Source organism: Podospora bellae-mahoneyi (genome assembly GCF_035222275.1).
Source record: "Podospora bellae-mahoneyi strain CBS 112042 chromosome 1 map unlocalized CBS112042p_1, whole genome shotgun sequence".
Classification (NCBI taxonomy): Eukaryota; Fungi; Ascomycota; class Sordariomycetes; order Sordariales; family Podosporaceae; genus Podospora; species Podospora bellae-mahoneyi.
The window spans coordinates 106,524-131,006 of NW_026946359.1; the positions used below are offsets into that span (position 1 = coordinate 106,524).

At 49.0% G+C, this 24,483-nt stretch overlaps 9 protein-coding genes across 9 annotated transcripts; 3 read left to right on the plus strand and 6 right to left on the minus strand.

The window, feature by feature from the left end:
- Positions 1 to 1,758: 1,758 nt before the first annotated feature.
- On the minus strand, positions 1,759 to 3,870 carry QC761_0000330 (uncharacterized protein; the record flags this gene model as incomplete). The annotated part of the gene is made up of 1 exon (XM_062871717.1): positions 1,759 to 3,870. The coding sequence occupies one exon, from the start codon at positions 3,868 to 3,870 to the stop codon at positions 1,759 to 1,761; it is 2,112 nt and encodes a 703-aa protein (XP_062736353.1).
- A 1,740-nt stretch (positions 3,871 to 5,610) lies between these two features.
- QC761_0000340 (uncharacterized protein) lies at positions 5,611 to 6,203 on the minus strand (the record flags this gene model as incomplete). Its single annotated transcript, XM_062871718.1, has 2 exons — positions 5,611 to 5,928; positions 6,039 to 6,203. The coding sequence occupies 2 exons, from the start codon at positions 6,201 to 6,203 to the stop codon at positions 5,611 to 5,613; spliced, it is 483 nt and encodes a 160-aa protein (XP_062736354.1).
- Positions 6,204 to 7,129: 926 nt separating this feature from the next.
- Positions 7,130 to 8,409, plus strand: QC761_0000350 (uncharacterized protein; the record flags this gene model as incomplete). The annotated part of the gene is made up of 6 exons (XM_062871719.1): positions 7,130 to 7,212; positions 7,264 to 7,355; positions 7,434 to 7,476; positions 7,529 to 7,616; positions 7,673 to 8,017; positions 8,086 to 8,409. The coding sequence occupies 6 exons, from the start codon at positions 7,130 to 7,132 to the stop codon at positions 8,407 to 8,409; spliced, it is 975 nt and encodes a 324-aa protein (XP_062736355.1).
- A 3,548-nt stretch (positions 8,410 to 11,957) lies between these two features.
- On the plus strand, positions 11,958 to 12,836 carry QC761_311597 (uncharacterized protein; the record flags this gene model as incomplete). The annotated part of the gene is made up of 1 exon (XM_062878281.1): positions 11,958 to 12,836. The coding sequence occupies one exon, from the start codon at positions 11,958 to 11,960 to the stop codon at positions 12,834 to 12,836; it is 879 nt and encodes a 292-aa protein (XP_062736356.1).
- A 2,570-nt stretch (positions 12,837 to 15,406) lies between these two features.
- On the minus strand, positions 15,407 to 16,402 carry QC761_101050 (uncharacterized protein; the record flags this gene model as incomplete). Its single annotated transcript, XM_062873347.1, has 1 exon — positions 15,407 to 16,402. One exon carries the CDS (start codon positions 16,400 to 16,402, stop codon positions 15,407 to 15,409), a length of 996 nt encoding a protein of 331 aa, XP_062736357.1.
- A 595-nt stretch (positions 16,403 to 16,997) lies between these two features.
- On the minus strand, positions 16,998 to 17,789 carry QC761_101060 (uncharacterized protein; the record flags this gene model as incomplete). The annotated part of the gene is made up of 1 exon (XM_062873348.1): positions 16,998 to 17,789. The coding sequence occupies one exon, from the start codon at positions 17,787 to 17,789 to the stop codon at positions 16,998 to 17,000; it is 792 nt and encodes a 263-aa protein (XP_062736358.1).
- A 255-nt stretch (positions 17,790 to 18,044) lies between these two features.
- Positions 18,045 to 20,920, minus strand: QC761_101070 (uncharacterized protein; the record flags this gene model as incomplete). Its single annotated transcript, XM_062873349.1, has 2 exons — positions 18,045 to 19,738; positions 19,798 to 20,920. 2 exons carry the CDS (start codon positions 20,918 to 20,920, stop codon positions 18,156 to 18,158), a joined length of 2,706 nt encoding a protein of 901 aa, XP_062736359.1. The 3' UTR covers positions 18,045 to 18,155.
- A 131-nt stretch (positions 20,921 to 21,051) lies between these two features.
- Positions 21,052 to 21,867, minus strand: QC761_101080 (uncharacterized protein; the record flags this gene model as incomplete). Its single annotated transcript, XM_062873350.1, has 1 exon — positions 21,052 to 21,867. One exon carries the CDS (start codon positions 21,865 to 21,867, stop codon positions 21,052 to 21,054), a length of 816 nt encoding a protein of 271 aa, XP_062736360.1.
- Positions 21,868 to 22,068: 201 nt separating this feature from the next.
- QC761_101090 (uncharacterized protein) lies at positions 22,069 to 24,165 on the plus strand (the record flags this gene model as incomplete). The annotated part of the gene is made up of 1 exon (XM_062873351.1): positions 22,069 to 24,165. The coding sequence occupies one exon, from the start codon at positions 22,069 to 22,071 to the stop codon at positions 24,163 to 24,165; it is 2,097 nt and encodes a 698-aa protein (XP_062736361.1).
- Between the last annotated feature and the right edge of the window lie 318 nt (positions 24,166 to 24,483).

Sequence of the window (24,483 nt, forward strand, 5' to 3'; positions counted from 1 at the left end):
TGTGGGGCGCGGGGAGTCCCCAGCCAATCATTAAGGAAACCAGGAAGCAGCCAATCAGGGCTGGCCAGAAGTGCTACGGCGCCAAGAGGCCTGAGCAGTCTGCAGGATGCAAGATGCTACGGGTGATCGAAGACATAGCACGATGAGCACTTCGCAGGATGCAAAGTGCTAGGAGTGATCGGGGCCGTAGCAGGGCGAGCACCTCAGGGCCCCGAGGTCTATATATACGGAGGAACTGGCTGGTGTAGATAGACAGTTCCGCAGTATGCAATTCAAGTTGTATTCACGGTATCTAGTGTTTACATTGAGACATCTTGTCGTACACTGTCTAGCTGTACCGAACCAGGATTATTCAGAAGTAGCCTTCAACCGGTATCCCTTTCAGAGGTTCTGGATAGGGGTTCGTCATATTATATAATATAAAGTTAATACTTATAAAGGTACCCTATATATTTTTTATTATAAAAATAAAAAAAGCTTTATAAAGAATTAAAAGAAATTTAAGCTTATTTATATAATTAATATATATTTATATTAAACCCTCGATCTAACAGCTACATACCTATTTTAATAGCCTAAAGTAATTAATATTAAATAGTTAAAGAAAGTAGGAGGAATATAGAAATATATAAAATATAATAATATTATTTTATTAATATTAATATTTAGATTTATTAAATAATAATTTTTATAATCAATAAAGATTAATAATTAAAAAAAAATTTATATAGAATATTATATTATAATTAAAATATTTAATTTAATTTAGGCCTATTAAATTAATAATTTAATTATTATTAATAATTATAATATATTAATTAATAAAATGATATTATATAATTAAAATAATAAAAAGTAAAATAACTTAATTAAAAATATTAACTTTTTGAATTATTATTATCTATTTATAGTTATTAAATTAAACTAATTTTACTTTATTAAAGTCATTTAAAGTTATAAGTATTATATTTATAAAAATAATATTTATTATAAACTTAATTTCATTAAAGTTACCAATATTATTATTTATAAAATTATACTTTGCTTTAATATTTTATATAAATATAAATTATTTAATAATATCTTTAAAATTTTTATATTTAACCCTTTTATAATTATATTTATATATAAAATATATATAAAACTATAACTAGCGTTTAATAAAGTTATATACTTAAAACTTATTAATAAACGGCGCGTTATATACGCATAGCAATTAATTAATTATATTTTCTATATTATATAACCTTAATAAAAAAGCATATATTAATAGCTTAATAATATAATAAATAATAGCCTTCTCTTCAGATTAAATAAACTTCTTCGATCCAGGCGTAATATTGCGTTATACAGGCCAGCCGGCGCGTCGGTGTCTAAGCCTATTACAATCGACGTTGTATATTTTAACTATAACTAATATATTTAGATTTTTATTATTTTAAAAAGCCTTAAGGGCTAAGATTATATGGGCTTCCTTTAAAGTAGATGGCATTTGGAATGTTGAGAAAATGAGGTGTTGAGGTTGAGGTTACGCGTCGCGTGAAAAAAGGTGGTCGCTCGCCTATATTGGTCGCTCGCTTATAATATACGTTATAGGTAATGAGGGTTATGACGATTGGGTTATGAAGACAGGTTTCTACACTTTCTGGCGTTTAATACAAACTCTTCAATTTCATCATGAAAACAAGGTGAACTCACTACTGCTCCCCAACCACACCTCCCGGCATCTCCCTCAACCACCCATCCACCTCTTCTCGACTACTCGAGCACTCTCAGTCGAAGGTCCAGCATTGTAATCGGATTGAACTGGCATATCTTATGATCCCACTTTTCGCGCAGCTCCACGCTCACTTCGACACGAGCCTTCTGTCGGCCGACTGGAACATCAAAATGCCAATCAGCCGACGGAGTAGTCGGACCGTTCGTCTGGAAAGCCCGACTTTTATCCAGCAAGGCAATCTGGTCGGTAGCTGGAGGCATATTGCTCTTGGTCACAATTGACGTTTCGATCTCCCTCTTGGAGGGATCCCATTTTCCACCAAAGACTGACCGAATAATTGCCTCGGCCTTTCGACAGCTTTCAAACTCGAAGAAATCTAGCAGGTACTCGAGGAACACCCTCGTTTCTGGCGTCAAGTCATCCAGGCTGCCAATAAGGACGAATGGCTCTCCGGTGTTCCAGCGAAGACAGGCTAGAAACAGGTTCACCGGTATACACGTCCTCTCTGTGTCGGCCAGTCGTCCGTGGATAAAGAAGACTGACCACCCTTTACTCTTGTAATTGGTGCTGATGAAAACATTGTCATGCATATCCCAGTGAGTTCTAGGTAGAGCCCGACACCGATCTACTGTGAGCTGTGGAGTTGACGGCCGCAGTCTGAGCTTGAGTGCCCTATATCTGTTTCCAATGACGGGATTGAAGCCATCACAGAATGTGTATCCCTCCGGCAATCTTTTTGCAAAGAGGGCCGTTTCGACCAAGATTCTGTTCTTGTCCTGGTCGGGTTGATAGTCGCGATATCCAGACCATCTCCCCAACTCGGCTAGCCTCCAAGGCTGATATCTCATGTACCGCCCCCCAGAAATCTTGCGGACGAAAATTCCGACAGCAACATCTCCAGCGCTGCAGCCTACATCCAAGGCGCACTCTGCACCACCTCCTCCATCCACCATCCCGGGCTTGAACATCAAAGACACCTTGAGCCGAATCCCCCTCGGCTCAATGCTCAGACTCGAGTATATCGAATCCGTCCAGCACGCCTCGACCCTCCCAGCAGATGCAAAGAACCGAGGAGACGTCGCCAGCACCGGAGCCCAAGGAACGCTTCTGTCGGCATCCTTGTCAGTCCAAAGAAACAAACTCCGGTCCGCCTCCGTCCCCTCCAAAATGGCCTCCTGCAGCCGGTAAAACGCCTTCTCCCCCCCCTCCCCGTACAACAACGACATGTTGGCCCTAAATATCCCCAGCAAACAGTACGTCATGTCCTCCAGCTTGGTCGTCTCCCGTTTCGAGGCCCAGCTCAGCCGTTGAGCAACCGAATACTGCTCCAGCTTCCTCTTTCCCCTCAGCAGCTCCTCCGGTATGCCAGTGATGCCAGACAGCAGCCCGCTCAAACTAGCCTTCGTCCCGACTTTGTTCCAGCCTTTGTCGAAGAAGATGACATGCTCAGGCGCGATGAGCTCCTGCAGGGTCCACCCCCGGGTAAACCACCTGCATTTGGGGAGAGCTGCTTCCAACAAGTCTTGCTGCTGCGCATGAGCACTCACCGGGTCCAAGTCGGAGAGGTAGACGAAACAGACTTTTGTTGCGGCGTACCAGGCGTACATGGAGTTGATGGCCTCCTGGAGCTCCGAGGAGGAGGTCTTGTCAATGCAGCAGGTATCTACCCAGGCGTGGCGGAGGCGGTGCTGCCGGGCGAGGCGGAGGGTGTGTTGTATCTTGTCATAGCCTGCTTTCTTCTGCTGAAGGAGGCGGTCGAGGTTTTGAGCGCCTGTTGCTTTGGATTTCGGTTCGGTGCCGGTGAGGGGTAGGGTGAAGAAGAGGGAAGTTGAGAGCAAGAGTAGGATGATGGCTCCTGAGGTTTTTGAAGATTGGAAGTTGCCTCCGCTTACTAGTAAGTATATGCAGAGTACCAGGGGTAGATATTTCAAGCAGCGCCGGAATCCATGCAATAATGAACACTCGTCGGCATTGGCGAACAGCGGAAGTTCCGGGAGTGTCACCTCAGAAGGCTCGTCCCAAGTGTGTGACAGGATGGCGTAAGGTTGAGTAGAGAATTCCACTGTGTCTATCTTGAGATGCTTTTCATTGCTTGTGGTGGACGATGAGGGGGCAGAGGATCTCGAACTGGTGGCGGTTAAAAGCCTCATAGCTCCAGACAGAAATGAAGAGTGACTGTTGGAGACAGTCACACAAGATTTGAGTATGTCGGGTAGGACAGAAAGACGGGGACTGATCAACTGAAAGTCTTGACCCCTCACCAGCCTAAGCGTCCTCATTGTGGCCTTAATGTGGTTAAGTTAATGGTCAGATTAATTAGATCAGGCAGACCCTCAGCCTGATGCAAAAGAGGTTAGCGCTGACGAATTCATGCAGGAATCAATTAATCATCAAGGCAAAGAAGCGTTATAGATGTAGGGCAGAAGCCACAATGGCACCTCGCGTTGATTGGTGTGGTGCAAGGCAGACCAGGTGGCGGATTCCTGTTTGTACAAGAAATAAGATAGATAGCAGGGTTAAAGGAATTTGCACGACAAAAACCGGGAAGTAATACAAGCAAAGAAAAAATGGCTTTTATAAGCAATAATGTTAAGATCGTCATCAGTTGGCTGTTGACACTGCTGTTGCGTACTGGCAGGTATGTACGACCTGCCACTACCCCCATTTCACCCCTGACTACCCTCGAAATCCACAACCCCCTTTTCATAACAAACAAAACAAAACAAAGCACAATCACATCGTTTTAACAAACACAAGCAAGCATACACAGACATGGATTTCTCATTTTACCCTCAAACTCCCACAAAACCCTTCCCAAACCCATTCGCACAAAAAGCAAAAACAAAATCCCTTGCCCTTTTCCCTCAACCTCTTACAACATCATACTCCCCCGGGGATTCAAAACCTCGAATTCCCCCCATTGACACATCCCCCACCGACACCAACCTCCCCCCCACCACTATCGCACTCATCCCCCCCGTCGACACATCCGACCCCCTCCTCTCGCCCAACCCCCCCACTGCCATCGCCACATTCCTCCTTCCAGTCCCACCGGCACCATTCGGCCCCTCCAACTACGCAACCGCCAAACTCCCCGCCGCCCCCCCCTCATCTGCACCCGCTGCGACACCTCGGCCCTCTGCCTCGCCAGCGCGACCATCCTCCCCTTTTGCGCCTCCAAAAGCGTCCCTCGCATTGCCATCAAGTGTTGCGCAGCGGCGTAGTTGGCGTTGCGCTTGTTGTTCTCTGCTGCGTTGGAGGAGAAGGGATTTTTCCTCTTAAGTTTGTTGGAACCCGGGACTGGGGGAGGGGGCGTGACAGTGGCAGGGTGCTTGAAGGTTGGGCCGCCGTTAGGGTTGGGGTATTTCAAAGGTGGGACTGACCTTGAAACCATAGTCTCTGATTGGCAGAAAGGCGTAGACCATGTGTGCTTCTGGTGGCTCATCTAGTGGAATCTTCAGAGGAAATACAAGGGTTGCTTCTGACTCTAAATACCCCGGTCGTTCTGGGATCTCTGGCAAATCCGTTACTAAATGCCGGAACGTAGCCTGCTGACTGATTACCCCGTTGGGGAATCATGATACCGGTAATAATGTGTTTCGTGGTGGTGGGATATGGTTGACCTTGAAGACTGCTGTCGGCTTAGCAGTGGCTATTGAACCCCTGATAAAACCCCTTAGCGCGCCAGAACCAACAACCTTGGAAACCTTGACCTCCTTTGCCTTGGAAAGAAAAAGCAGATTGCCTGGTCTTACTGATTGCAGACCCTGCAAGACAAGGTCCATTGGATCTGATGTCACGGTTTGCCGATCATGAACTGGACTGGCGATCTTGAGAAGGATGGCTGTCGTTAAACCACTCGCATATTCCTCTGCCGGAAAGTCGTCGTCTCATATCGGTCGTATCCTCCCGAGCTCTCCATCACGGTCGAATCGAAATGAATAGTGCCCGGACCTTATCCAAACACTTGATGCCACCTTGAAGACCGATTTGAAGCGCAGTCCCTTCTCTCCGATCAACCTCCGCTCCCCCGCATACGCTTTCTGGGGAAGAACGTTTTTTGAACTCTCGGCCGCACTGCAAATAGCCCTGACATTCTTCTTCTTGAAGCCATATCTCATTGAACTCGACGAGAAGATGCCGCCTCTCCACGTCGTACGTGAAGTGAACCTACGGTGGTGCACCCCACAGTCAAGGTCATCTGAATTCTGCAGCAGCTCAAAGATGAAGCGCGAGCTGTTAGTGGTCAGGTTCTCACTCAGTCTGGCACCTCATGTTAGTATCGGATCGATGTTACCCAAGTGGAGAGGGTTCAAACGCATGTCTTCAGTATCCCCTGGAAGGCCCGGCTCGTGAGGAACCCCGATTCCTCCTGCCACCTCCGGATCCGGAGGATGTGGTCAATGGCCTCCTGCCGTGAGGCCGGAAGCCTGTCGTCGTCATTCTGATACTCCGGGGTTGAGCGGCGGCCGATGGAAGACATGATATAATGGTGGTGGTTAAGTGTCGGGGAAACAAGAGTTGGGGCCCATACCGTAGACTAGGGAGGCACCGATCTATAGTGGATACATTCTCTGTGATAAATAAAAACAGCACGTACTGGGTACCTAAGCGGGCAGGGCCAATTCGAGATAATATGGGATAATACAGAGTGAGGAGCGCGCAGAGAGGCTGTGTGTCTGTGTCGTTCAAAGTCTTGGAATTCGGACCTGTTCAGGAGGTGTGCTCGAACTCCACATGTGAAAATGGAGATGGCATGAGCCACAGCGATAGCCCAACGCGACTGCTGCATGTTGATGTGCTGCTAGCCAATCCTGAGGCTTGGCGGGTGGTTGGGCGTCGTTGTAAATAGAGCCGCTTGCGCCCCTGAGTTGGAGTACCTAGGCAAAAGTTGAGAAATAACACAGCTCTTGATCAGGTATCAACGCAAATTGTGACACAATCCATCACATACGACCACAGGCAGTTGAAAACACGGGATCCCGTCCGCTCTCCCCTAGTTAAGCAATTGACCGCCGGACTAGTACTCAGGTGGGTGACCACTGGGGAATCCCCGGTGTTGTATGTTTTAGTCTTTTGATGTTTGTTGTCTTTTTTGCTCTTGGGGGCAGAGCCGAGTGGCAACGTGCCATCCGATGTTGATGAATATCGGAAAAAATAATATCGCTTGGTAAAAACTGCAGTGTGCCACCGATTCAAAATTTCAATGTCATTTATTCTTTCCTCTTCTATGCAAAGCCCATGTACTCACACGACCCAAAGGGATTCCCAGGGTCCAAGTTGCTAGCGAAAGCATAGTCGATCATCTGCGCAAACGTGGCATCCCACGAATCGAATATCAAGCTGTCGTTAACCGCCACGAAGTCACCAGCAAGTGCCTCAACTTGATCGGCGCCGGCAATAGCAAACATGCCCGCACTGAGTTGTCCAATGCCTGAGGCTATTGGAGCATGGAAGCTTCCCGTGGCTACGGCACTAGTTTCGAGAGGACCGTGGGACACGTTCATCACCGTCAATGAAGGTGATGTCGCATCTAACGTCAGAGGCGAGATCTGTTGGATTGAGGTATCCGTGGGACCAGACGTGGTTTCAGAACTTGCGCCCTCGTTCGTCTTCTCAATAAGCCACCGAGCACGTGAGTGAAGTTCGATGTTGAATGCTGAACCGTTGTCGTTGGTGGTCTTGGGTTTGGACGGTGCACAAGGTGCTCCATTTGTTCGTGCACGTTCACGAAGCAGAGCCTCTCCTCGTTCAAGGTTGCGCGCCACTGCATCGCCTAACTCACTGCTCAAACGGGCGTTGGCCCAGATGGGCAAAATCGCTTGATGGCAGCAGCCACATTCAAGAAGTCGGCTTTGCCACGAACTCGAAACATGGGAAGTTTGGAGATCTGACGGTATGTTTGCGTTTTCCACCTGTCCTAGGCTCCAACAGAAGCTGACTCAATCTTAGAACGGTCTTGGTCGTCGTTACCGCATGCGTGTCCACGTTGGCTTCGCCCTCATCATCGCAGGATGGCTCGCCTCCGTGGTGGCAGTCTTCACTGGCTGCATTCCCTTCCACAAGTACTGGCAGATTAGCCCCAACCCGGGCAATAGCTGCCAACCCGCCGAGGCCGGCCTTATCGTCTGGTCTTCCTTCGCCGCGAATATCGCATCTGATATCTACCTCATCGTCATTCCCCTCCCGCTTCTCTGGGGTTCCAGGCTTCGCCTTGTCGAAAAAATCGGTTCCACCCTCGTCCTGAGCGCCGGTATCTTCCTCCTTGTCTGCGCCACCCTGAAGAACATCTTCGTCGTAACTGCAAGCAAACCCCTAATTTCCCCTATCCTCCCCAAATGCTGAACTAACGCTCCCGTCCACAAGACGACATCAACGGCGCCGAACTCGCCGGCACCCGGGGCACCCGCGAGGCCTTCGTAGCTGTCATCACCACCAACATCCCCATGGTCTTCCCCCTCTTCAAGTCCTGGCTCAAGCCCCTCTTCGGCTCCTCTTCGCAGCGCACCACCGACAACAAGTATAAGATCCCGGACGGGTTCCGCCCCATCGGCGGCGGCGGCGGTGGCGGCTCCAACTCGCACTCGCAGTTCCGCCGCGGCAACGGCAACAGTTCCAACATCCTGACCAACGTCACCTTCACCGAGAGCGAGGAGCGAATCGTCAACGAGATCAAGATGCAGAAATGAAGACGGAAGTCTCGGGCGGCGGCACAACCCACATGCACAAAGAGTGCGAAGGGCAAAAGGGCATCGTCGTGCTGACCGAGTTTGATGTCAGTGAGGATGCGAGGAGTGTGCAGCACAGTGAGCCTGGGCCGCCGCCGGCAAAGCTGAAGGAGGCCTGGTAAATGATTGAGATAATTGAGCCTTTTGGGTTGAGGAAAAAAAAATTATGGGATGCCACGTGGTTTAAGTTACAGGCATGCTTGATGGCCGAGCTGCCAGGGATTCTTCAGTGCAGGATGGGAGCGATGTTTTTTTTATTGCTTTTGTCAATTTCCCTTGTGTGTTTTTCTTCTCTTCGTTGACACATATTTTTATTGTGGTTGCGCTTAAAACACACAGTTTGGATTATTCTCAGACATAAGCGCGGTTAATAAGAGTTAGGAGCGGCTTTTTTTTCCACAGTATTTTATTTTCCGTTTGGATCGATATACCCCTTATGTTCTCGTTGTTATTACTATTATTAATAGTCGTTGCGGACCGGACAGAGTGTGTCACGATTATTATGTACCCTCGTGGAGAGGACACTACTTTTACTTTACTTCGATTATCGTCCGATTAATTAATCAAATTTATATCCTTTATAGTATCTACTGGTATCCTATCTACTATCTTTAAAGTTGGGGCTAAAGGTAATATTATCGTTTAGGGGATTGGTAATTTAGGGGTTGCCAGAGCCTCTTCCAAGGCTGCATGGAACTTATTTAAAACAATACTTCTACTATTAGCCACATTTGGGGGGGTTTTTGGACGGGTTTTGGGCAGATTAAGTTATCCCCACACACCAATCTTGGTTAGGCTAATATACTAAACTACTACGGACCACTATCAGAATTCCTTAGGAGCTTAGGTGATTCGTAGTAACACGGTAGCGCTACGTATTTGTGAGGCGCAGTAATAGGGTACCTGAGTTTTTAGAGCACCGATAATTCTGGTGATAAAAGAGAGCTGCGCCGCTTACGTATTAGACGTAGTTTCGCGTTTATCCTATATAGTATTATTACCTTTAACCTATTATACCTTTGGGCACGGTAATTACTATAAAATGTCTAATCGATACTATCTATAAGCTATTTTTCTTTTCTTTTTAGTATTAACCTAAGTCACAACTTATTAAGACATTAATACACAACCTATAATAAAAATGCTAAAGCTATAATAAATAACCGACCAGACCTCCCCAGGAGATCCGCTTACGCTCGGGACCTTTGGTCCTAATAGGCCGTAGCAAGCCTTGCCTGGAGTAATAAATAGACATAAATCGACTACTATAATTAATGCGATAACTATTTCTACTCTCTGGCTATCGCCATGGACGAACATATCCGAGGTTATATAGAGAAGCTTTAACGTGGCCCCAGAAGCGCAAATAACCTTCTTAACGGGAAGGTACAGTCGACTGACTATATCGTCGTCTTATTTCGAGGAAAGCAGGATAATCCGTACCGGAGACTGGGTACCGGACTAGGACATATCCATCCCAGACATTACGGGCAACTCGGTCAGGTTCTTCCACGTTAAGGCTCCTGTAGCTACAATTCAGTACGCCAGTATCAGCTTTCCAGTAATGGAAGGATGGTCCCTTATGAAGGACGATATAGAGGGTACACTAGCTCTCGCACCTCCCGATAAACCAGGCTCAAAGAGTATTATTACTTAGCTTAAGGACTTTGGCGTTATGGATAGTAACTCGTTCGGATTATATATAGGGAGTCCGAAGTAGAACTAAAGCGGTAGCTTTACATTGGGAGGATACGATGCTACTCGTATAATGGGCGAAGTAGCCACGTTTAATCTTATAGAAGATATTAACGCTTTCGAATTTGCGTTATAGCAACGCTATCTGCCTCGGATCTACTTAATAGACGTCTCGCTTAGGTGGGAAAGAGGGAGCGGACCCTTTCTAAAAGATAAGACATTTTAAGGAAAGACAAAGTCCGTTTTAGCACCGATCCCTACCAGCATAAACAGCATCGCACGAAGACAAGGAGACCAACGTAACAACCTTAGGGATAATATTATAGTGGTGCTTAACCCGATATTTCCTTTCCTATATCTTCTACCTGGCACTTATAAGAAGGCCGCCAAGTATCTGCCCGTGCACTAGGACGACGGGCTAAAACTCTGGTTTTAGGTTAACGAAATATCCCAGGGTTTTAACTACTACTATCGCCGCCTTATTAACTTATTAGCCTATATAAGCTTTATATTACGATCTAGCCGCGACTATTACCCCGAACAGGACGATTTCCCACCCAGTTAAACAATTACTATTAAAGTCCCCTTCCATCTTCTCGATTTCTATATTAAGCCCCCCCTCGTATAAAGCGGAGTATAACGGCGACGATTTTGGCCGTGCCGGTTAATCACTCCAACGGAGGGTTACTAGAAACTTAGCCGCGCGTTCCTCCAGGCGGCTTTTCTCGGCGTCAACTACGACCAAAACCTAATATACCTGGCTCAAGGAATAGGTCCTAATCCCGATCTCCTAAGCGAGTTAACCGTAATTAAACTAGGTAACGAATATATTTCTGGAAACCCGAATTTCCTCTATAGAAATGCCGAGGATTATTATCAGACCTGGGCGAGTTATGGGAAAGTTCTTGAGGACCGCAGGCCAGATCAGGGGACACCACCTAGCTCGCCGGGCCCGGAGTCGTCACAGACCTCTTCGCTAGAGCGTGGTGAAACGATTGGGCTTGCGGTGGGGGCTACGATCGGTGCCCTCCTGGTGTTTTGGTTAGTATTTGGCACAACAATTAAAAGACGATGGCGGAAAATAGCGAGGCGAGATGGCGGTGATGCGGGAGCTGGTGTTGAACTTGGGGGATCAAACTCCACAGTGACGACACAGGGGCCTGCTCATGATGTTAGTGATGCTGTATCGCCAGGATTGCCCAGGCCACCGACGTATAAAGAGAGGGATCAGAATGAGTCGCCTCCGCCGTATAGGCCTTAAGGTGCTAATGGGAAGGGAATATTTTCATGTTGTATATGTCTTGTGAGTTTATTATAGGATAATTTGACTGTAGATATCTCGTTATCACTCCTTTACCCATCGCACGCGTTCAGGTTGTGACCTAGCCGACTACATCCCCTGAACTTTATGTTGCATGTTTTGTTATCATTTATCGGCTACAACCTAGGTACTTACCTTCCCACCTCAATCCGAGATATTGTTACACTTCATGGAAAATATACAATGGCTGAACATGGTGTGAGGCTTGGAGCACACAGAACAAGGACCGAGGTACCGCAGTTGACGCATGGCCTTTTTGCTAGTAAGTTATTCCCAGTATTGGGTAGCGATGCCAAGCGGTTGCGGATCAAAACCGCTGCTTGCGAGGACAAGTGATTGGCAGCGATATGTGAGCTCGGCGTTAGTGAGGCGCAGTCATGAGATGCGGGTTCTAAGCGTTGAAGCAGTCGTCAAGAGAGTTGTGCCACCCCTCTCACGTGTCAGACGCGTCTGTCCTACACATCACCTTCTCCTCCAATCGTGCCTTGGGGCAATGCATTACAAGACGCTTTACCACAGCCCAGAGGTAATTCCAGTAGCCCTGCCTGTTTTTGCTCAGTCAGTACATTGTCAACAAACGACCGACAGCAATGGTAAGGCGACAAAACTTCATTGGACGGGCCAACGGAACTTTTCTGACGCCCCAAGATACCTTGAACACACCAAGGGCCCATGGGCAGCGCTCTCGGTTCTTTCAGGAACGCATGATTTGTCCGGTCTCCCAAAGGAACAGAGCGTCGTGCCCATTTGGCCATCTCCATGGACCAACATTTCCGAGATCTGGTGTTCAAATCTGCTTTTCAAAGAGGAGCTCTCGGATGCCTACAGGGTCAATAGGTCTTTGATCTTAAAACCATCTTCCTTCAATTGTCCGTGTCACGGTGGCTCCAAACTGCCGAACTGGACCATGTCCATTCCAAGTGCTGCCATTGGGCCGAACAATGCCGAACTTTTCCACGCCCAGGTCCCGATCATTGCCCTGATTGAGTCAACCCTGTACCTGGAACCTGAGATCACCATCCGCTTCACATCCGGTGATATACTAGCTCTTGGACCGTCCAGCGAGCCAGGTACCCGAAGCATTGTTCAACAACTGAAGGATGCTGGTCGACTTCTCAGCAGTTCTTTTGGGCTCTACATGGGGAGGCCTGAATGGAAGCTTCCCAGCAAAATGGTTCTCGGGGGCTACGACAAGTCCTTGATCAACGAGGGGTTTATCATGTTTAATGTGATGGACAAGCCCGAGAGCGTTGGAGAAGGTTATCTTTTCCGAAATTTCTTGAAGGACGTCAGGCTGGGTTGTTACGACTGGAAAGGTAATGTCTTTGACTGGGCCACTACGGAGAGCCCGAACACAAGTGCTGAAGCGTAGATTTGAAGAGGATAATTTTCAACAAGCCATCTCCAGTATTAAATTAATCAGCGCATGTCAGCGACAAGGCTTGGTAACTCGGTATAGCTAAGTAGTATATAACAATGGCTTGTCTCGATTATAATAGTCTAGATATTAACGATTGTGACTTGTATAGTATATTACGGGACTGTCTATCTACACTAGCTAGTTCCTCTGTATATATAGGCCCAGTGCCAAGCCTGGCACTGTCCTGGATCGATGGACTCGACCATCGATCCTATCGATACTATCCCTTTTGGGGTTGACTCTTCTGGATCGATCCTCGATCCCAATGATCCTGTTCTGATTGGACCTTGTCCCTGTGCTAATGATTGGTCCGTGGAGCGCCCTGCGCCCCACTAAGTGTCAAGTCGTGATAGTCTATTGTTACAACCTGCACCGGGAGTTGGATACAGACTGCAAGGCAGTACGCCAGAGGTGAATATGACAGGACGATCGAAGGTTGTGGAACGCGTCTCAGACATGGGGGTTCACTGTCAACAACAGGTTGTTCTAACAAAGAGCTACTGAGAGTAGATTGTAGACAAATGAACTTGAATTGCTTGCGTGAGGAATCAGATTCCTCGACACAGGGAGCGCCCTGCGCTCGCCCCTATTTATGTGAAGCTATCTACATATGTTTCTGAAGTATCTTTGTACCTTGTATCCATGTTCAGCTGAACGGGTTACGTCAGTTTAGCTTCCATGAGATCCTATTCAGCTTGGTTGACCAGAACCCTTTTCTGTCTCTGGCCCAATAATTGGCTGAGGTGTCCCAGCACCTCGGGAACCATCCAGTGGTTCCTACACGGGGTTATTACGCTTGGGGCGTAACATCTATCCACGAATAAACTACCTAGATTTTTGAAAAGTTAATTCCTAGTAAGGGTCACCGTTAGCGTGCTGCTGGTAGGTTAAGACGTCTGTGAGATGAATATAGTATTTAGCTATATTGCGGTACTACTAAACTATAGAGTTAAAGGCGTACTAAAGTTCGGTATTATCGGATTTATCGATATAGTATGCGTCGACCTAGCAGAATTTTAGCCTGTCGCGTCCTACTTGATCTCCGTAAAACCTGATCTTAGCATAACCTACCTTACTTTTGTATATACTGTCCGTTATATCCCTAAAGAGAACCTCTCCGTCACCCCATATATGTGAGAGTATCGCATACAATGGAATTTTATCGATGGAGAGGTCCGGCGTTAGACAGAAATCGCCAGTATTATTGCGTTCCAAAAGGCTCATTGTCCAAAGCCTTCGAGCTTAGCTCTCATAGCTACTCGTATGACTGTCCGACAGCGGGAAAGGCGAGCAGGTGGGCCGGGGGATGGACGAAACTAGTAGGCTTAACAGATCAGTAGCTGAAATAAGGATAAGCTCTCAGATATAGATAAGAATTACCTACCGCGAGTAATTGTTGAGATACATAGCGTGAATCTCGGTTGGTTCGATTGTTGCAGCTCAAAGGTGGTTGTTGTTGCTGTCTCCAAGGGTCGAGGCGCTGTCCTGCCCAAATCGCCAACCCTGCACATCAGGCATTTTGCTGGTGTTGGTGCCCAAGCGGTGTAATCCAGTCGTTCAGCTGGATCCTCAGCAAAACGCATTCCTTACGATGGCACACAGATGATCATGATTTCGGCTTCAGACATCGGAGTGGTAAATGTCCAGATATATAAAATAAAATATGCTTCATGATCATTCCGCCTGAGAGCCTGAAAAACGAGCTCGATGTACCGAAGTACCTATATCTTTTACCGCCCATTTCATTTTCGATTTTTGTTTTCTGTCAGCGCTTACATGCTTCAGGGTTATTGGAGACTGAGGGGTGTGAATGTAAAAGATAGGGAGAGAAATCTTCCTCAATTTTTGGCAGTATGTCTTCCGAAATCTCCATTGGATTTCCCTGGAAATGACAGTCTGGATGTACATTCATGCGGACGAAACACCATCACCTCTGAGCGCAGAAATTGCTGATGGCTTGCGACGGTTGTTTACGCTGCAGCCACAACAAGAGGAATCAGGAGATACACAGGGGCAGGAGCTGTACCATCCCGATAAGCTGTCAGAACTTGCGCAGTTTCTTTGGCAACTGGCCGACGGCAACGTACGGGAAAATCCTGGACTAGACGATGAAATATGGACAAAGTTGAGAGAATTGCTGCCCTCCAATTCTTCGGAAGCAGAGGAGGACATGCCTGCAGATGACGAAAAAATCAAGTCATTTGATGGCCACAGACTTGACAGCGGATTGCCTAAGCACAGATATCATATAATTTCCCTGATCATCATCATCTATGTCGTGTAATGTCCTACTGTTGGTAACCTCCTTGGCAGAGTGGATACGATTGACCTCACACGAAATCAGGGCGCAGATAGTCTTTCTAGGCGATGATCATTTTCAAAAAGAAGCATGAAATTGGTAGGTTACAACATCAGAAACTATCCAAGTGATAAAACAACAACGAATAAAAGCAAGCGCCAAAAGCTTAAGGTACAAGGAAGCATTCACAACGAAGCCCAACACCTTTACCCACAAGCACCTCTCACGCATCACTCAACACCACCTCCCCCTTCTCCCCAACCCCCCAACTAGTCTCATACATGCACCTCCCCGCCTCGCAATTCGCATGAAACACCATCCCCCCCTCCCCTCCCTGAACCGCACTCGCCCCCCCTGGAGCCACAAACCCATAATCCTGCGTCGCCCGCCCAATCAACTCCCCCATCCTCACCCACGGCCCCTTGATATTCTCCGCCACCGCATACCTAACATCATAATCCACCGTATTGTAACAATGCGAGCTATAAAACAAAACGTACCTCCCCCGCTTCGTCTTGACCAAATTCGGCGCCTCGATCAACGGCCCATCAATCTCGGGTATCCTATCCAACACCGTCGTCGCCGGACCAACAGGCGTGAACCCATCGCTGACGTCCACCTCTTGGAGTACAAACGGCGTGGGAAACCCAGGCTTGTCCCCGTTGCCGCACGGCCCCCCCTTTCCTTTGGCGCTGCCGTCGACCTTGTAGATTACATACCGCCTGTTAGTTTCGGCGTCGAAAAACCCAGACGAGTCAATCGCTCCGCCGTCGTGGTCCGGGCAGGCAAAGGGGTGAGGGTGGGGGGCGTAAGGACCCAAGATGGAGGTTTTGGAGACCGCCACGCCGATGCAGTGGTATGGCGAGCCCGAGAGGCGGCCCGAGTAGTACATCACGTAGGTTTTGGTTTGGGGGATGAAGTGGACGTCCGGTGCCCAGATTAGCGGGAGCGTGTCGTTCACCCAGTCGCCCGGGGTGGGCAAGAGGTCAATCTTGTTGAGGAGTGTCCATCTGGCGTCGGCGGAGGTGAAGGACGGAAAGGAAGGGGACCAGGCCACTTGAACATTGTTCGTGTTCCCGGAGGTGGCAAAGGCGTACCACTTGGAGGTTGCTGGGTCAAACGTGACGGAAGGGTCAGGGAAGTCGAGATTCCCCAGTGTAGTGCGGGGTGAGGAGAGCACCCCCAAAGGCAAGAATGCTAGAAATAGTAGTGAATACATCGTGTTGACTGCAGTGTAAAGTCTTGTGGTGGTGGGCTAATGAATGCATGGTTCTTTGGGGCAAGACAGCCACGCCCAAGTTATATATTAATGACGACTTGACGATGTCATGAGAATGTCGGGTCGACGGCCGAAACAGGGCAATGATGACCATGGCGTATTACCACCCCTACTATCTTGCACCACCCGCCAGGCCAAACTCATTACAACTCACACAGGACAAGTGATCAGCAGGATTGTGTCTGGGGCAAAACTCACTCGTGCTGAATCAAGGTCTAGCGGTAATGTCCCACCGAACCCGACCAGTCGGTAACGCGGGGAAGTCTTGTGATCTGAGGTTGTGTTGCCGCAGGTAGTAGTAGCATCGACAACAAAGAGGCGGTTTGTGGTGGGTGATAGTTCTTGGGCGCGCGAGGCTGTGGTCATAGGTAGTCCGTTATACACCAAGACAGGGCTTCGAAAGTCGTACGGATTGTCTTGGTCCACAAGCTTCGAGAATGATACCGCACCATGATATTGATTCAGTCATAAATTGCTGTGAACCTATATCCGATCACATTCCAGATGTTGCGTAAATGCCTCACCACCACCACCATCAGAATCCCCGATTCACCCCTTCCCACTCTGGGTTATCCCTCTTTGCCCTCACCAGATCACCTGGCCAGCTTCCTCCCGGAGCTTTCTGAGGATTCTGGATGCCCTGTTCACAGACTGCATCTCCCAGTTCCTTTTCAATTTCGAGCCTTGGTAACTGCCAGCGTATCACATCAGCCCAGGTGTCGATTAATTCCGGCGGCGGTAGCGGGTAGCTTCCAAAATCTGCCCTGACGCCCAATCGAAGGGCTCGGACCGTCCCTCCCAGCCGCTCTGCGATCCCCGGAGAGGTATGCAACGACATGGCGAGCCACGCGTCTCGGACCTCCTTCTCGGGGATGCCGTGTGCTCGGAGTAGGTTTTCAGCAACATCCGCCGAGACAACCTCGAATCTCTCTGGAACGTCGTTGTAGGTCGAGGCAGTGCCAATGTCGTGGAGGATACAGGCTACAAACAAGACATGGGGTGCTGCTCGCGGTGTGCAACTAGGTGTGGGATTGTCATATTCGCTGGCCATGGTCGATCGGATCGAAGGGGCATAATGTACGTCTGGTGGAAGGAGATCGTCAAAAAGACGCATAAAGGCCGTAGCGTAGAAATACACTCTGAGACTGTGATACAGGATGGAAGCTGGCAGGATGGATTTGGCGACCGCGAGAGCTTCGGTGCAGACTGGATGTGCAGGAATGAGGGCTCGAACGGCCGCTGTGATGGTGCCGGTCCCCACTCCGGGTCCTATCCCTGGAGAGCTGGATGTGGAAGTGGTTGATTGATGTCTTGGAGGGTTGCACATGATGTTTGATCTTGGGTCAGTGTGTCTTGGATTGATGTCGGTACCGAAAGTGTCTCGGTGGTTGAAGATGGGAGAAACGTTGATAGTCAAAATGTGACAGTAAGGGGATGCTAGCTCCTGCTGTTTGTTTAGAATCGTTTCCTGGGAGAAGGCGCTACCGCTGGAATGGACAGGCCATTGTCAGTGGTGAAACTTTGTTGGTCCTGTTTCCATGATCAAAGCACTGGAATTGGCAGCTTTGACTCATCGAGATCTGGGTAGACCCTAACCCTCGCAAGCTCGAGTTCTCTAAACAAAAGCAGCTATTCTATCCGCCAACTATTCTTCCACAGATTCCCATTACCTTTCTCTGGCGCCGAAATCTCTCTAGATCAGCTTGATTTCCTTCAGAGACAACTTCTCAAACATGCTCTGCAGCTCGCTGCTCACCACGCCATCAAGAGCATACAGCCTTTCCGTTGCATCAATTGAACCAAGATCAATCTGAGCTCTATCCTCGTCACTTTTCCCAACTTTCAAACTTTCGAGCTTCTCAGTAAGTACTCGTTCCTCTGAATCTTCCTTTTCCGCAGATGGTTCGCATTCTGAAGAGTCCTCTTCTTTATCGTCCTTCAGCTTCTCGGAGCGTTCGTGGGTTGCCCGAAGGCACTTCAACAGGTGATCCCATTTCTGCTCGGCTTCGTCTTTGTCACTGTGCGTCGCCATGTATTTGACCCTCTGGCAGTGAGACCCATACACGGTCAAGAGACCGATACGCTTGTATGTAGCCTTCGGTCCGTCACCGACAGGCTCAACCAGGAGTCCACGAATGCACAGCGATTCGTGCTCGGTAGGTTTACTCATAATCAATGGCACAAAATACCCCGCCACTACATCCGGTCCATTCTCCATGTCCTGGTCCCACTCGATGTCGAACGAAAAGTTAAAGGCGTCGGAATGGATATTGCTGACACAAAAGGCTTCCGTGCCATCCTCCTCCTTGATTGACAGCTTATGGGTTTTTCCACCTCCAATAGCAAGCATGTACCAGGGCTTCTTCTCGTAATCCGGGCGAACCTCGACAGGACGCATGAAGCAGCGCATTGTGATGGAGGCATCCTTGAGAGAGGCGGTGGGCTTTGCCGGAAAGACCGGTGTGGTTGTCGCGTCCACAATGTCGACTAGGGAGTATGTGCTTCCGCTATAATCGAGAGCGAACGGAGAGACGGGCCCATCGATTGATAGCCAGGACCAAGTCGGCGCGATGTAGCTTCCCGTCGACCCCACAGGACTTGAATCCCTAGAGGACTGCCACAGTAGTGACTGCGGAAGTGTGGAGCGCCATATCCCAGCCAGGTACGTGTCATCTGGCAGAGCGACCTCAAATTCCTGCGCAAGGCCCGACAAGGCCACGAGTCTGTCCTGGACGTGACTGAAGATCTTGCTAGAATATTCCTTGTATATCGTGTTCCAGGCTTTATACAACTCGTGTGAGGTGTCTGGCGCCACGTTCAGCTTGGTCCTGGTCTGGAACTTGGGGTTCCCGTTAAACACCGACGTGAACGGTGTTCCTCCTGGGAAAGTTTCGCTCGCGAAATAGGGGGCTTCCGCGCAACACTCCCACATGAGCTCGTGAGAGGTGAAGTGTAACACTCTGCGAGACAGCTGGCGCTCCTGAAAGACCCACCCTCTTTTCGCCAGGGAAGACTTGGTAATACTGTCAAAAACAGCATGTGTGTCCGGAGTCAACCAAAATTTCCAGCTTTCTTGCCCATTGAAGGAAATGTTCATGGGCAAAACAGCCAGTGGATCTCTGTTCCTAAAGCAACCAAAACGACCGTCAGGGGAATCGTCTGCCGAGATATTGAGCAGTGCATTCTTGTAGACGTCGTACATCATGATGGACTCTCGTTGCCAGTCCTCTTTGCTGTCCTGGAGAATGCACAACGAATCGATCCAGAGCCATCGGACTTGTCAGAAGCAAAGTGTTAGCATACATTCCATTCTTTATTCCGCAGGTCTGCCTTACCTTTGAACCAGCTTGCCGCCTTGATAGCATCTGCAAATGTCTTGGGCAATAGCGATATCGAAACACCTTCCCGAAGTCTCTCTGCAATATTTCCTGTTGTCAAGACAGGTAGTTGACTGGCCCCCCATTTTCCCCAGCAATGACTGAGTGTGATGTACTCTCGTTCTTGCTCGAAATCTCGTGGGGTGTCCAAAGGCGTCACCAACTTCACCATTGACGTCTCAATTGCTGACTTCACATCCAGAAGTCTGGTTGGCAACCAATCTCTAGAAGCCGTGATGTTGCATTGGTTGTGCTTGCCGTCTTCGTTTGTCTGGCATCGTTTCAGCCACTCTAGCGCATTATCACGGGTTTGCGCCGATTCCGTAGTCGGGTGTCGTTCCATGCCCTTCCCCTCGGTCATGCCAAATAGTGCCTTGTCGAACTCGGAGAAAGGCCAGATTTGAAGCTTCAAGATGTTCCAGTAGTTTTTTGCAGCTCTTGGGTGTCCCCGGTGGGTCAGTGCAAAGTGCAGTCGTTTAGGGGCTGGGCCGGACTGCCAACACATCTCGATATTGGATTCGTCAATCGACTCCATCGCCAGCCGTTTGACCCGCAGGTTAGCCATGAGGAAGACGCAGAGATGGCAGCGGCCATCTTCCCCGTCTTGAAGGGTCTTTGCGCCATTGTGCAGCAAACATGCCGCGGGAAGGCCCTCCGTCGCTTCTTTGCCTTTGGTTTTATGAAGATCCACGTGATAGCCAAAATAGTTCAGGGCGTTGTAGCAGGTGTCACAGAGTTGGGTCATGCTGCGGATGGTTGCGCTCGGTTCAGATCCAAGGTTTGCATCTTGAGATGTTTCTGCTGGTTCGTCCAGGGAGGATGCTTTGGTCTCATTGTGGCGTGGGAATGGGGGTGGGCCGGGTGATTTGACTACAAAGATGTCGACATCGTCGTCGTCGACCCGATCCGGGTTGACAAGCACAAACGATGTAATATTATCGTTGAGCTTCAGAATCTCGTCCGATTCAAGGAGATTCATTGTGTATGGATTGTTGATGAGATATTGTTGAAAGAGAAAAACATGAACACAGAGATTGCTGCCCGAGATGGACCGTGAAGCCCCACCTGGGATTGTCAGCATTTAGCTTGAGGGAACCTGGTCTTGGCGTTCGGACTCATACCCATGGTTTATTGTAACAATGCGAATCTGCCAGGAAAGCATCCGGTCAAATGAGTTTGAGTATGAGACCCCTATTCCCGCCTGTGTCCCCTCTAGGCCATCCACCTCCTGAACCACCCCACTGCCTGGTCTTCGCTCCCCTGCCCCCTTTCCTTCTGCTTCGGATCCCCAATATCACCCCTGACGGCAAATCCGTGCTTGGCACCTTCATACACCACCACCTCGTGTCTTTCTCTATCCCGCAACATTTTCACCACCGTCTCCATCTTAGCACGCCTTAGGTACTGATCATCATCTCCGTTTGCGATGCTGAGCGGTGTGTCATCCTTTACCTTTTCAATATCAGCCGGAACGGAGATTAGGGACGGGTGGGCAGTGAATGCGCAGTTGACCAGAGGTGGGGACATGTGGGTAAGGCGGATTGTGTACAGCCCTCCCCAGCAGAAGCCAGCCACGCCAATTTTGCCTGACGGGCTAAGCTCTTGTCGAAGGGAATGGAAAAAGGCATTGACTCGGGGAGCAGCGACGGCGTATCGGTTGTAGAGGAGGAACCTGACGAGCTCGGGGACAACACGGACGTAGGTCCAGATTTTGGTGAAGATGTTGGCTGTGGGGAGGGCGTCTGCCAGGATGAGGAACTTCTCAGTGAGTGAGGTTCCTTTGTGAAAGTCGGGAACAACGACTGTGCAAGGCACACGCCGTGCGTATGCATCGGCAAGAACGCGGGTGTTTCGCAGCCTCCAGCCGAAGGCGTCAGTGATTATTACGACTGTGCCGAGGGAACGGGCACCTTCAGGTGGAAGAGAGACATAAGAAGGCACGTTGTGGACAGTCTGCTCCGTGCCGACCGGAGTGATGTCTCCACGGAGAGTGCCGGTAAAGCAGTCTCTACAGAATGGGGCTTGCATCTCGTCATATGATAATTTGGATGAGAGTCGGTGGAAATAAAAGATTTGGCACGATTGAGGTGGTCGAGGTCAGATATGTCGAGGTCAAAGGCGGGGTAGCTAGACATGACCCACCTGATTGCGACTCAGCTCTCACTCAAGCTGCCGCTCTTGGTTGAATGCTCGCCGTGTTCACCAAAACCAACAAAGGCTATCGCGGAGATGACCATGTTCAAAGGCGGTCCGGGGGCATGGGACCCGGTGCATCCGGGTATCTCCAAGATTTACCAGTACCGCCCGTTAACACCGAAATGCCAAGAACACGATTACACCATCCGGCTCCTTCATCTTCTTCCGGCCCGAGACAGCAATGCTTCTCTCCGTTGCTGGCTGATTGAAAAGGGCTACAGGGACTACTGGGGGATACCCGTCCACCACGACTATCATGCCGTGTCGTACACCTGGGGCGACCCTGTTTTTCCAGAGGCTCTCGAGGTCCTTCCTAACAGCTTCTCATCTCCCACCGAGTCACTTGGTGTCATCCGCATTACGCAAAATCTTCACTCGGCCTTGAAGCACCTAAGACGGCGCGATGTTCCCGTGGTTCTCTGGGTGGATGCTGTATGCATCAACCAGAGCGATGTCACGGAGCGCAACAGCCAAGTGTCCAACATGCCCAACATATACAAGAAGGCTTCGTCGACAATAGTTTGGCTCGGGGACGAATCCGCTGTTGATGATGCTCGGTTATGCATGAGCTTTTTCGAGAACCTGGGGAGACTTTCGTCAGCTTCTCAAGACCAGCAGCATTCTACCTCCTGGCGAAAACGATTCGAGATCAACCAGCTCGTGGGAGATTTCCTGGATGAAAACAAGGCTGAAATTGCATTTTTCCTCGAGAGGCCTTGGTTTCACCGTCGTTGGATTGTACAAGAAGTCGTTCTGGCCAAAAGTGTGGCCATACACTGCGGACGGTGGAAGATCGACTGGGACACCTTTCACCTCGCCATGTTTGAGCTCTTTGAGAGCGACCAAGGGGTATTCACACAAGATCATCGCACAACCATGCGGACAATGACAGGCGTCCGCAATGGCAGTCGTACCATAACAGCAGTACGCAACATTGGCGTGGCAGCAAAGAAACAGTTGCCGCTGGACACTCTTGTCGAGTTTGCATCGTTTCTCTGTGCCGACCCTCGGGACAGACTTTACGCCCTATATGGTGTCATCAAGCGTTGGTCCCCACGCCAGGTCACGATGCAATTGAGTCAAATCAGCAACATTGATTATTCCTTGCCGACCGAGACCGTCTTCACGAACTTCGCAGCTGAATTAATGCAGATCAATACGCATGATCTTCAACTTGTGGCGTCCAGGTACTGGATTGTCACTCATGTTTTGCAGCTTGCGACAGCGTTCGGTCAACGGGGTATTCCGGGTGATCATTTCGGTATCAAGATCCCGTCATGGGTGGTGGACTGGACGGGAGATCTGTGTTTCGAGCCACTACAACACTCACGAGCAAACGGCGTTGCATTTGAAGCGCTCAGGGGCAATGATGTGGTTCAGTTCCTCCCGAACAAAGAACATCCATCTCACCTTGTGATGGTCGGCATACCATTTGACATGGTCACAGCAACCATATCACTTGATATCGCCCCAATGTTACTGACCAATTCGGTCCACAAAGCCAGAGTATCTTTGAATAAGTTCCTCTGCGAAGTGGCTCGTCACGTCCATGACGATTCTTACAAGCCGACTTCGGAACATCTTGTTACGGCCTTGGCAATTTCACTCGTTGCAAATTGGGACCATACTCCCAGCAACTCGTACTTTGCACAAGACCCACGCTTCATCCAAGACTTTCTGGCACAACTACGGAATCAACAGTATCATTTGCCTGAAATGTTACATAAATGGCCAGCGTACGTCGAGCTGATGGCTATTACAATGCGAGGACGGTCTCTTTTCCTGACTGCCAAAGGATACATGGGTATTGCAGCAACAGCAGTCAAGACCGGCGACGTTGTCTCTTTACTGGACGGCCAAAGTGTGCCCTTCATTTTAAGACCGGAGCGAGCCGTAAAATACTCGGTTTACCATGGCGAACGGGGCGCCGTGGAAGCGCCGGATTGTTTCGACTATCAGGCCATGAGGTATAGCTATGACGTGGCGATGCTCGCGAGCGACCCAGGCGCATACAACAGCTTCTCTTTAATCAGTGATGCTTACGTGCATGGCCTAATGAAAGGGGAAAGTAATGAGATAATGAAGAAAGATGGCGATGATCTTGCGCTGAAAATAATATCAATTTCTTGATAGAGACCATATTGCATCATCATCTATCAATAACCTCACGACAACCACCCCTCCTGTCGAGAATCTAGAATTTGTCAGTCGTCTTTACTTCCAAGTCCATTTGGGCCCACAGTGAGCCAACCTTCTTTTGATTTTCCCAATCGACATCTTGCTTTATCATATCCGGTAGATAAACCATTCCTCTTGGTGGCCCCGCGAAGCCATATTTCTCCTTTAACTTGTGCAGCGTGATTGGCGTTTCCAGTTCTTACATCGTCAATATTTCATCTGTGAATTGCCCCAATTTCCATGCTGGGATATCCAGAACCAGTCTTTCAT